This window comes from Marmota flaviventris, chromosome 1, assembly GCF_047511675.1.
Source record: "Marmota flaviventris isolate mMarFla1 chromosome 1, mMarFla1.hap1, whole genome shotgun sequence".
NCBI classification, from domain to species: domain Eukaryota; kingdom Metazoa; phylum Chordata; class Mammalia; order Rodentia; family Sciuridae; genus Marmota; species Marmota flaviventris.
Window position 1 is genome coordinate 165,358,931 of NC_092498.1, and position 12,254 is coordinate 165,371,184.

Consider the following 12,254-nt stretch of genomic DNA (forward strand, 5'->3'; position numbering starts at 1 on the left):
CAAGACCCTCAGCAACTTAGCACAAGACCTTGTCTTCAAATAATAATAATATGGGCTGGGGATGTGGCTCAAGCGGTAGCGCGCTCGCCTGGCATGCGTGTGGCCCGGGTTCGATCCTCAGCACCACATACAAACAAAGATGTTGTGTCCACCGAAAACTAAAAAATAAATAAATATTTAAAAAAATAATAATAATAATAATAAAAAGAACAGGCTGGGGATATGGCTCAATGATTAAGTGCTCCTGGGTTCAATCCCTGGCACCAAAAAAAAAAGGATAATTTTGAAAAGATAAAAAAATATGTTCAGTAACAGATATGCAGATCTATTGACATCAAATCTGTATGTAGGAAAAAACCCTCCACTTTCCAGCTCCTTATAGCTACCTCAAATTTCATTCTCTGAATTTAAGCTGAGTAAAAATCAACACATATATTATGCTTTCAGCTCATTGTCAGGGCCTCTGCATTAGGAGTTCTGTCAGAAGTCAGATATCTGACCAAAGTATCACATGGGTCAATCTTTTTTTTTTTTTTTAAATTTTTTTTAATATTTATTTTTTAGTTATCGGTGGACACAACATCTTTGTATGTGGTGCTGAGGATCGAACCTGGGCCGCATGCATGCCAGGCGAGTACGCTACCACTTGAGCCACATCCCCAGCCCCGTCATGGGTCAATCTTGAGTAAGAAAATAAAACGATGAAAACCTGGTTCTTAAAAATATTGAAAAAAAAAGAAAGAAAAAATATATTAAAAAATTGGAATTATGAATTCATGGGTAGTTTCCCCTATCTCCAAAGTTTTCTGTAATTGATAACACTTTTATAACAACTCTATTAAAATGATATACCACCTGGTTTTATAGTTAGACTTTGATAGTTTGGCTCTGCTTGGTCTTCAGCCCATGACTGAGAGGTAGTGGGACCTTTAGGGAGTGGGGCTTAGTGGGAAGAAGTCAGGTTGTGATGGCACACTGTTGAAGAAGATACTGGAACCTTAGACCACTATTGTCTCTCTCTTTGCTTCCCTGCTGTGATGAGATGAACAAGCCTCCTCTGCCACAGGCTCCTGCCATGATGTACTGTGTTACCACAGGCCCAAAGCACCAGGGACAAGTGGCCATGGAATGAAACCTCTTAAACTGTGAACCAAAATAAACCCTTTCTCCTTTTAAGTTGATTAGCTTAGGTATTTTTTCATAGTAATGGAAAGCTGACTAACTCAGACTTGGATTCCAATTAAACTGTTCCTCATTACTGTAGGACCCTGAAAAAAATTCTACAACCTCACTGACACTCAGTTTCCTTATCCATAATAAAGGGGGAAATGTCTTTAATGAGGCTGTAGAGAGATTTAAATTAGGCAACTTAAGTAAAGCATAAAACTAAATAAATGTTGTTTTCCCTCTCATTAAAAAAATTTAAAAAAATTCTGAGGGTCCTCTGCCAAGGGGGCTCCAGACAGGTAGTTTTGATCAACAGTTCTGTGAAATCCCTCTATTTCTACCATGATCTCCTGACTGCTCAGAGTAACCTTGTACTTACCTTCTGTCAAAATCTGTTTCAAGAAAGACTGTTTGAAAAAACTCCAGGTTAATTTAGCCTCTTTCCAATTTACAAAATCCTAGAAAACAAAAACAAAACAATGTTAAAATCCTGGGTATTTCAAGGCTTAGAATATAATGCTACATGAGAGGCAAACTCAATCTGGTCCCTAAACTCCAACTTGGAATAGTTCCCACTGAATTCTTATTTAACATTAAGCATACAGAAGGCATCCACAAATACTAGAAAAGACTTTATGTTACTGCTATAGTTTGGATCTTGAATGTACCCCAAAGGCCATGTGTTAAAGGCTTGGACCCCCGCATGGCACTCTTGGGTGGTGGTAGAACCTCTCAGAGATGAAGCATAGTAAGTCATTGACAGTGTACTTATGAATGGAATTGTGGGGTTCTAGACTCTTCCTCTTTCTCTAGCTTCCGGGCCATGAGGTAAGCTGTTTTATTCTGCCACACACTTCTACCTTGACATAAGCCCAAAGCAACTGGGCCAATACATCATGGACCTGAAACTTCTAAAACTATAAGCCAAAATAAACCTTATCTCTTGATAAGTTGCTTATCTCCGGTATTTGTTATTGAAACAGAAAGCTGACTAACCCAATTATCAAATACAAAGAGAAAGTCTATAAAGAGCATACCCAACATTTATACACAAAGACCTCTAAAGAACCACTATGATCCCCTTGGAAACTCAGACAGGACACTGACCACGTCTAACACATACAGCTTAGAGTGAGTTCCTTTCTTTAAAATAGTCTGTCTAGGTGACATGCCTGAAACCTCAATGACTTGGTAGGCTGAGGTAAAGTGATCACAAATTCAAGGCCAGCCTGGGCACCTTAGTGAAACCCTGTACTAAAAGATAAAAAGAACTGAGGATATAGTTCAGTGGTAGAGTACCCCTGGGTTCAAGTAACACACGCATGCATATACACATCTGAAGTACACCAGTCAACAGTATAAATTCTGCTCCACATCCTAATAGGCCACCTAGGGTCCTTTTACACAAGCATATGAGATATGCTTGTAATTTCAAAAGAAATTCAGCCTTCTAAGGTCAGTAAACCACTTGAAATTAGTATAACAGAGGAAAGGAAAAAACAAAAGTTCTGATATTGTTCTTTTGAAGTTCCTGGAGGCACCAAACTCTCTATCTTCTAAGGACAAAGAGGGTAAGAAGGAAGCAAATACTCAAAGTAAAGGTCAATGTATGTGACACGTGGCTTTAAAGCCAGAGAGTTAACCATAAAATGGAATAGAGGGATGGCTAGTTAATTTCCCCTAGTTCCCCTGGGGCCCCTCCTCTATCACACAAGCATCTTGGAATCCCAGAAATTCAATCTAGATGGTAGGTTCTTTTTTTTTAATTTATTTTTCAGATTTCAGAAGACACAACATCTTTATTATTTTTATGTGGTGCTGAGGATTGAACCCAGCACCCTGCGCATGCCAGGCGAGCATATTACCGCTTGAACCACATCCCCAGCCCAAGATTGTAGGTTCTTAATCCTAGGATATCTGCATTTTGAACATTTTTGATTATCTGAAGTGATGACTTTTAAATGGTGGGATTTCAAAGGGCTCTTTGGTAGGGGGTGAATCACAAAGGCCAAGCCCATGTCATCTCTCCAAGAGGTCAGCCTCAGCTGTGGAAGTGGATGCAAGAGCATTCCTGGAACCTGCCCAGTCACATGGGCCCCTATTCTTGACCCAAAGCTTATCTGTGTATAGCAATACTATCCAGCTGAAATGTAATGTTCAGTTTTCTAGCAGTCTCAGTGAATGTGAACAAGAAACAGGTGAAATTAATTTTAACATATTTTATTTAACCCAAAATATCATTCTTTCAACATGTAATCAATGTTAAATATCAAATAAATATATATGTATATATTTATATGTGTGTGTCATTTCACATTATTTTTTTCAAACTGAGTCTTCAAAATCCAGTATATTTCTTGCATTTACAGTTCATCCCAATTCAGACCAGCCATGATCCAAAATGCTGAATAGCCACATGTGGCTGGTGGCTACCATTTAGGACAGGGCAAATCTACAGCATCTCTTAAGCAAGTGGTTTCAGCCCCCATTCTCCTCACCTGAACTTCCCTTCTAAACAGTGGGAAAACAGGTCTGAATCCTCTGGAATTGTGCTGCCTTCAGGGCATCACCAAACCTACAGCAGATGCCAGGAAGCTCAAGCCCCAGAGTAAATATGCCCTGGTGAGAAGGAAAATGGGCCACAAGATGTTTAAAACAGGCCATCATCTCCTCCCCCAAGAACAAAGGGCACCTGACAAGTTACCACCACTAGGGGGTGCTATGGACCACTCATCTACAAATGCTGTTTCTGCCCAGCTCTCGGGGAGGCTTGGCACCGCCATTTCCCTCACAGTACTTCCTGGCCCAAGCAATGGTGGATGGCCCTCTGAGGGGTCTGTACAGCAGTACCTGTGCTCTTTTCAAAAGAAACAAAAAGTTGCAGCTTATGCATGAGGCATTGGTGAACTCCTCTTGCCAGTTGGTTGTGAATGGCTTTGGGAATATGAGTTCTTCAAAGAAAAAGTTCATTAGGAGTGTAAAATCATGACAGGGAATCCAATCTGAAAAGTTTATGCTCATTGATTCCTTTCTCCTAATGCCTTCAATTTAAATGGGCTGTGGTTCAGAAGGAACAGTCACACTGCTTACTGCCACTTCCACAAAGTGCTCATTAAGGATACATTGGCAGTTAAGTCCAATCTGAGATGGGGGTTCAACTTGGGGGTGTCTACTAAGTGGGAGAAATTCTGTGGACTTCTACCATTCTATTCAGAATGAATTTCTCACTTGGGATGGTAAAAAAGACCTATTCCACAAAGCTGAGTTGGTTCTGCTGATGTGGTCTAAATAGAAGTGAATTTCTCTAAAATCTAAGCCATTCCACAGCTTCCCTGATTGATGGGGAAAATGAGTCTTGAAAAGTGAAAGGTGATGGGCAGTAACACCAAAGGGCTGGGGTTGTAGCTCAATGGTACAGCGTTTGCCTTGGACACGTGAGGCACTGGGTTCAATCCTCAACACCACATAAATAAATAAAATAAAGGTACTGTGTCCATCTACAACTAAAAATATTTTTTAAAAATAAAAGAACCTCATCTAGCTTTAGCTTGAGTCACTCTTCCACTTCCCAAACTCCTCTGACTTAGGATGATCCAATTAGCCACATCCTTCTCGCACTGACAAGAGTCACCAGAGAGCCTGAGGCCACACTCCTGCCCTTGCCCTCCATCACCACTACAGCCCCACACAGCATTGTTTCCTTTACCCCTTGCTCCACTTGCCCAGGTCATCCCAGAGCTGTTGACTCTGCCCCAGCCTGTCCATTCCCATTTCCAACCACCCTCCCCCTGCTCTCATTGTGTCTCACCTGGCCAATTACGGAGGCTCCTACTGAACTTTTTCACGTCTTTTTCTCTAGCCCACTCTTCTCATAGTAGGTTCACACTTCAGGCTCAAGCTTGGAGAATGGGGCTCAAGCTTCTGTTCTTGACACAGTCCAAAGGCCAGGGAAGATAACTAACTTTACTAAGCCCTGATTCTCTCATCTGAAAATCACAGCACTGAGGTCACTACTACCTGACCCAGCTCAGCAGGCCAGGTTTACCTCCCTTCATAATCTCTGTTCACCTTTTCTTTCTCTCTCTTCTCCCTGTCCAGCCACCTAAGTACACCAGTCATCTTTGAATTTTCAATTCCAACAGAATGATGCAGGAATGTAACAGATTTGGGCTGTCGAGTTTGGGCTTAATTCAGGAGAATTAGAGCCTAATGAAAGGTTTTTGAATAGTGCCTTGATCTAATTGCTTCTGGTGGAAGCTTTTAGTGTCTCGTTTTCTTTCATTTGATCCCTACATCAGGCTCCATGAGGTGGGACTTTTTATCCCAACACTGGCATCAGTGTTTGCTTGCTAGGGTCCTCTGTCAAAGCCAACTCTGCTCTCAAAGCAGTAGTGTAATGGTAGTGACAAAACTATCGTTTAGTGTCACCCACTCATGCCAGGACACAGCCTTGAGCACTTTTGAAATGCCCCCATTTCATCAGGCTCTCAAAATAATGTTAGATGGGAAGGATTATTATTATCCCTACTTGACAGATAAAGAAACTGAGGTTCAGCGTTCTAAGACCATGATAGTTAATAAACACTTGACGGACTTGTTTTATTACCTTCTCTTTTTGTTTATATTAACAGTTTCACATGCTCCTTTACTAAATAATGCTGAGACATAGGGGCTGGCCCAGTATAAAAAGCTGGCCAGGCTTGGTAAAGCTGGGCACTGGGAGAACTCAGAGAAGAAACTCTTCTGTGCTCAGACCTGCTCTATGGGCCAGGGGCAGACGCTCCATGCAAGAAAAATGATCCAGAGTCCTAACCATCTAAGCCTGCAGATGAGGCACAGTGGTATCCAAAATTGTCATGTTGACTTAAGATCAGTAATCAGAATGGAAAGCTTTCCTAATAACTAAAAACATATGTCACTTTGACACTTAATATCTAGTTTTCCCTGAAAAGTTGTACAACAGGATTCCATAAATTCTGAAACTTAAGTCCCACATATTTGGCTACTTTTCAAGTAATCACAAAAGAAGACTAAAAAGTCCAGTGGGTGACTTACCACAACAAAGTACACTACGTCCAGTAAGCAAACAAGTATGGGGAAAAGGAAACATGCCCAGCACAGAGCAGTTTATAGAGCACTTGAGCAGAGGCAGTGCAGTGGACCATTTCATGTGCAACTCTGGGCAATGAACAGTAGCACTGCCCCCACCACAGCCAGAAGACAAGGCAAATGGACCAAGAGAGGAGTTGAGCAGAAAAAGATCATGTTTCACTTCCACAGATAAGTATCAGACCTCAGTGGTCTAGATGGGAAGGTTGATCATGTGAAAGACTGGGCTCACACCTAGATAAAGAAACTATTGGTATCACCTAGCTTTCTTAGAACTTGTATGACATTTCAATTCAAGGAAAAACCAAAAGACAGAGCAGTTTCTGGGTGTTACACTGGAGGCTATTGCTACAAGCACCTAGTAGGAAGTGGCAGAAGCTCCAGGCAAATAAAGTGATCCTGTTATATATTCTACAGTGCACACAGCAGTTCCTACAACAAGTTCAGACCAAAATGCCACTAGTAATAAGATCTGGAAACATTGGCCTAGCACATAGCAAGTACTCTATAATTATGAGCTGTAAAATTATCTTTCTGGACTGGGGATGTGGCTCAAGCAGTAGCGCGCTCACCTGGCATGCGTGCGGCTCGGGTTCTATCCTTAGCACCACATACAAACAAAGATGTTGTGTCCGCCAAAAACTAAAAAATAAATATTAAAAAATTCTCTCTCTCTCTTTAAAAAAATAAAAGATACTTTATTAATAACAAAGAGAAAATATGAAATTAAAAAAAATTATCTTTCTAATGGGCCCATGCCTATAATCCTAGTTACTTGGGAGACTGAGGCAGGAGGATTGCAAGTTCAAGGCCAGCCTAGGCAACTTAGTAAGACCCTGTCTCAAAATAAAATTTAAAAGAGGGCTGGGGGTGCTGGGGATGTGACTCAATGGTAGAGCACTTGCTTAGTATGCTCAAGACCCCAGGTTTAACCCACACTCCCCCCAAAAAGGAGGGGGTACTGGGGATGTAGCTCAGCGGTAGAGTTCCTACTTAGCATGCTTAAGGCCCCAGTATGAACCTAAATAAATAAATAAATGAATAAATAATATTTCCAACTATAACAAACTAGTTACAGCTTCTTTCTCTCAAGGATAACCATCACCTGTGATTTAAAATAATCAGACAAAATACATTACTTACCCTGTTTCTGGTAAAATCGGGTAACAGATCTGTTATTCTGGAGACAGGAAGAGTGTGTTGCTTGGTTGATTCTGGGGAACTCAGTAACTTTGTGAAATAAATAACATAGCAGAGCACCAGAACGGAAGTATAGAAAAGCTGAAAAAAGAAAACAATGGGTTGAAATTAAACTGCTTTAACATAGGCATAACTGATATGACTATAATTTTGGCCCCAAAGGTCAATCAAAAAATAGAACTGTCTTAATTAACTGCACTTTCTAGTGAGCAGGCCTCATCCTCTGGAAGACAATACCACTCATTCAGGTCCAGCTGCACTGCAGCATCTCCAATGTTCCAAACACTTCACTTAACCAGGAGAACAAAATTTCTAAGACAGGCAGACACTAGCTCAAATGCCATAATGTCAGATAAGTAAGTTCTCACAAGGTCTGTATTTGGAAGATCCAGGTGCCAAAATGTGCTGACAGCCAGGAACTTGCCTTCCTCTAGGACTGTGGATTTTCCATAAAACCTGGAAATCCGTGATATTTATGATTACAAAGCAGAACTGAGCTTTTGGCTCGCTCTCCTCTACACCCAATGCATGGGTAAGGCAAGAGCTGTGGGAGAAAAGGGTGAGACAATAAGAGACCCACCTCTCCCTCCACCTATGTAGGACAAAAGAATGGCTTCTAGCCAGGAGCAGAAGCCAGGCTTTGGTGTGAAGGTTGAAAAGGAGTATCCAAAAGGGCCCCTTTTCACAAGCTCCTTTCTATTCTCTTTCCCTCCTGAGAATGGCAGTGCTCAAGGGCTGGGACCTCCAGGCTCTGCAATCAACCTGGCCACACCAAGGCTGTTCCTATAAAAGGACACATGGCAAGTAGTTTAGCAGGTTAGGGCTCCTATGCTTTCATTCCTGAGGGCAGAGACCACCATTTACCAGTCTTCCTTTAGCCCCCAAGTCTTTAAAAGACAAGAAGCACTTCTATGGCCATACTCCCCCATCTTAAAGCTCCCTGTGATAAGTGTGCCCTTCTCTGCCTTTCCTCACTTTCCAGCTGACCAGAGCCTTTTTTTTTTTTGGGGGGGGGGGGGGTACCAGGGATTGAACCCAGGGTGCTTAACCACCAAGCCACATCCCCAATCCCTTTTTTGTATCTTATTTAAAGATAGGGTCTCGTTGAGTTTTTTAGGGCCTAAGTTGCTGGCTTTGAACTCACAATCCTCCTGCCTCAGCCTCAGGAGCCACTGAGATTATAGGCCGCACCACTGCACCTGGCATCCTCCACTTTTTTATTGAGGAAAGATTCACATAATAAAAAATTTTACCATTTTAACTGTATTAAGTGCACAATTCAGAGGCTTTCAATACATAAATGCTGTTGTATAATCATCATCACTAATTCCAGAAAACTTTTATCACCCCCAAAGGAATCTCTGTAGCCATTAAGCAGCTACTGCCCACTCCCCCATTCCCCAGTAGCACTAATCTACTCTAATCTCTACAGACTCTCCTATCCTGGATATTACATGTTAATGGAAGCATACAATGGGTGGCCTTATTGTATCTGACTTCTTTCACTTAGTTTAATATATTTAAAGTTCATCTATGTTGTATTATATATCAGTATTTCATTTTTATAGCTAAATAATATTCCACCATATAAATATAACATATTTTGTTTATCCATTCATTCATTAGTTGATAGACATGTGAGCTTTTTCTACCTATTGGCTATTGCAAATGGTATCATTATAAACATTTGGGAATAAATTTTTATTAAACACTTATTTTCTTTAAAAAAAATTTTTTTTTAATTTTTAGCTGTAGATGGACACAATACCTTTATTTTATTTATTTTTTATGTGGTAGTGAGAATCAAACCTGAGTGCCACACACTTGCTAGGCAAACACTCTATCACTGAGCCACAACCCCAACCCTAAATGCTTGCTTTTATTTCTCTTAGGTATATATACTTAGGAGTAGAACTGCTGGATCATGTGATATTTCTGTTTTAACTTTTTGTGTGTGGTACTGGGGATTAAACCTACAGCTTCATGCATGGTAGGCAAGCACTCTATCACTGAGCTACAACCCTAGCCCTTTTCTTTTTAATTTTATTTTGAAATAGGGGTCTTACTAAGTTGCTAAGGCTGGCCTTGAACTAGATTCTCCTGCCTCAGCTTCCAATGTAATTGAGTTTATAGGCATGTACCACCAGGCCTAGCTTGTTTATCTTTTTGAAGAACTGACATATTATTTTTTCATAGCAACCACAGCATTTCACATGCCCACCTGCAATGTACTAGGATTCCATTTTCTCCACATGCTCAACAATTACTTGTTATTTTCTGTTTTTTAAAAATTTATTTTTAAAAAAATTGTCACCCTAATGGGAATGAAGTGGTACCTACTGTGTTGTTGGATTTTTTTGTCTTTTTTTTTTTTTTTTTTGGTGGTATTAGGAATTGAACCCAGAGTCTCAAACATACTAGGCTAGTACTCTCTACCACTGAGCTATATCCCCAGTCCATTTAATTTTATTGTGAAATAAGATCTCACCAAGTTGCCCAAGCTGATCTTGAATTTTCGATCCTCCTGCCTCAGCCAATTTCCAGAGTAGTTGGAATTACAGTAATTGGGCCATCAGGCCTTGCCCATTTTTTAATTGAGTGGTTTCTCTATTTACTGTTGAATTGTAAGAGTTACTCATTATGTCAGATGTGTCTAAGTTGTTTAGAGCCACTCGGGAGGTTAAGATCTGAGACTAGCAACTTAGTGACACTCTGTCTCAAAATAAAAAATTAAAAGGGCTGGGGCTGTAGCTCAGTGGTAGAGTGCTCTTGGTTCAGTCCTCAGTACCACAGATACACACACACACACACACACACACACATACACATTATTGTCTTAAGCCTTGTCACATTCCTATTATACCAGCAGCGCTCAGAAGGCTGAGGCAGGAGGATCACAAGTTTGAGGCTGGCCTCAGCAACTTAGCAAGGCTCTAAGCAACTCAGTGACACTCTAGCTCAAAATAAAAAATAAAAGGGGCTGGGGATGTAGCTCAATGGTAAAACTCCCCTGGGTTCAATCCTCAGGACACCTTCCCTGCAAAAATGTGTTTTTTTTTTCCCTAATGTAACCCTTTTATTTGACATCTGATGCCATGGGACATAGAACCAGTATAAGGAGAAACCAGAGAAACCAGGTTTGACAATGGGGATTCAGTGCTCACCTGCTGTTATGAAGTTTTACTGGCTCTCAGACCTCTCACACAGACTCTGAACTATAATCTATGATGTGATCTGGGTAAAAGCTATGACAACCAGAAACTCATAATGCAAATGCCTTCCAAGAAAACTCAACCTATAATTGGGTGTCTCCATGATCTTCCTATCCTACTAGAGAAAGTGCACAAAAACAATGATAAGTGATGTAGTTCTAGACCCAATAAATGGCAAAAAAAATAACCTCAGATAACTTCTCCAAAATATGCAACTAACTGCAAACTGCTTTTATAGGCAATGTACATTCTTATTTTACTCATTTTAAATCTAGATCTTCAGTGTTCCACAAAATTATATGTAAATTTGCCTAAAACACAGGAAAGAATTTCACATAGATTACTAAGAATCTTAATTTGTCTCCCATACATTAATAAAAACTATACATTGCTTTATATAAACTATATTCTGGTATATATTTAATCTTAGGTTTCATTTTTAAAATAGGGCCTGTACTCTAGTTATATTTTTATTAGAAACATAAATATGAACTAGAACTAGAAAAAGATGAAATGGAAATGAAATCAAAATTGCTAAAACTGAAAAATGTACCTGCTCTGACTTGATTCATTTTCTCTGAATTATATGAGATTTCAATCTAAATTTAAAACAGGCTTGATAGAGTTTCCTCCTATTCTGCAAACAACTGATTGAACTCCAGGGAAAATAATACATGCAATTCGATTCCCACCCTTTACTGTTTTTTTCTCCTCCATAAGACTTTCAGACAATCAAAGATCAGTTTGATATGGGCCTGCCTACAAAATGTCTAAAAGGAGTTTTTGATTCTTGACAAGGTGGCCAAGTGTGTGGCCATCTCCAGGACTCTAAAAACATCAGCCGTGTCAGTGTATGGAACAGGACGACCATGGCAGCCAGAGAAGTTGTGGTAAGGCCAGACTTCGGACATTTACATTCCTCCTTACATGCATGAATACTGTAAATGTGAAACATATAGTAGTGCAAACAAGAAGAAAAAGCAGAGAAACTCAGATTAGATTAAAAAAAAAGTTAATAGCCATGACTCTTACCTGGGCCAAAGAGAAAATGTACAATCCCCAGAGAGGCAACCACAGTACAAGAAAAGCTGTCAGGATGCTCCTAAGGATTACTGACAGGCTCTCAGCAATCACCTGCAGACACATGATAAAGGTGCACTTTATGGACATGATCAAAAAGGAAAGATGCAAAGAGATGACAAACAGAAGCTCCAAAGTAGTGGTTACCCTGGTGGAGGGGTAGGGCATGGTTGGACATAAGCACTGGTAATATTTTACTTCTTGGGTTGGATGTTAGGTTCAAGAATCTTCAGCAGGAGCTGGGGTTGTGGCTCAGTGGTAGAGCACTCGCCTAGCATGTGGGAGACCCTGGGTTCAATCCTCAGCACAACATAAAAATAAATAAATAAAGGTATTGTGTCCAACTACAACTAAAAAAAAAAAAAGAAGAAGAAAGAAAAAAACAGAATCTTCAGCATGTTATATTTTTGTTTTGGCTCTGGGGATTGAACCCAGAGGTGCTTTATCACTGAGCACACCCCTAGCACTTTCTATTTTTTAAGATAA

At 40.3% G+C, this 12,254-nt stretch overlaps 1 protein-coding gene across 6 annotated transcripts in view; it reads right to left on the reverse strand.

Annotated features, from left to right (window-relative positions):
- The window catches only part of Rft1 (RFT1 glycolipid translocator homolog), a 46,299-nt gene that overhangs the window by 22,557 nt on the left and 11,488 nt on the right, over positions 1 to 12,254 (reverse strand). For all 6 annotated transcript variants that reach the window (XR_011709035.1, XM_071618768.1, XM_071618764.1 and 3 more), the window contains exons 5-7: positions 11,721 to 11,822; positions 7,420 to 7,557; positions 1,547 to 1,625 (exon numbers count right to left, since the gene is read on the reverse strand). Coding sequence is in view for 5 of the 6 variants with exons in the window: in XM_071618768.1 (XP_071474869.1) it covers positions 1,547 to 1,625; positions 7,420 to 7,557; positions 11,721 to 11,822 (319 nt within the window). In the remaining variant the exon portion in view is untranslated. The remainder of the gene's footprint in view (positions 1 to 1,546; positions 1,626 to 7,419; positions 7,558 to 11,720; positions 11,823 to 12,254) is intronic.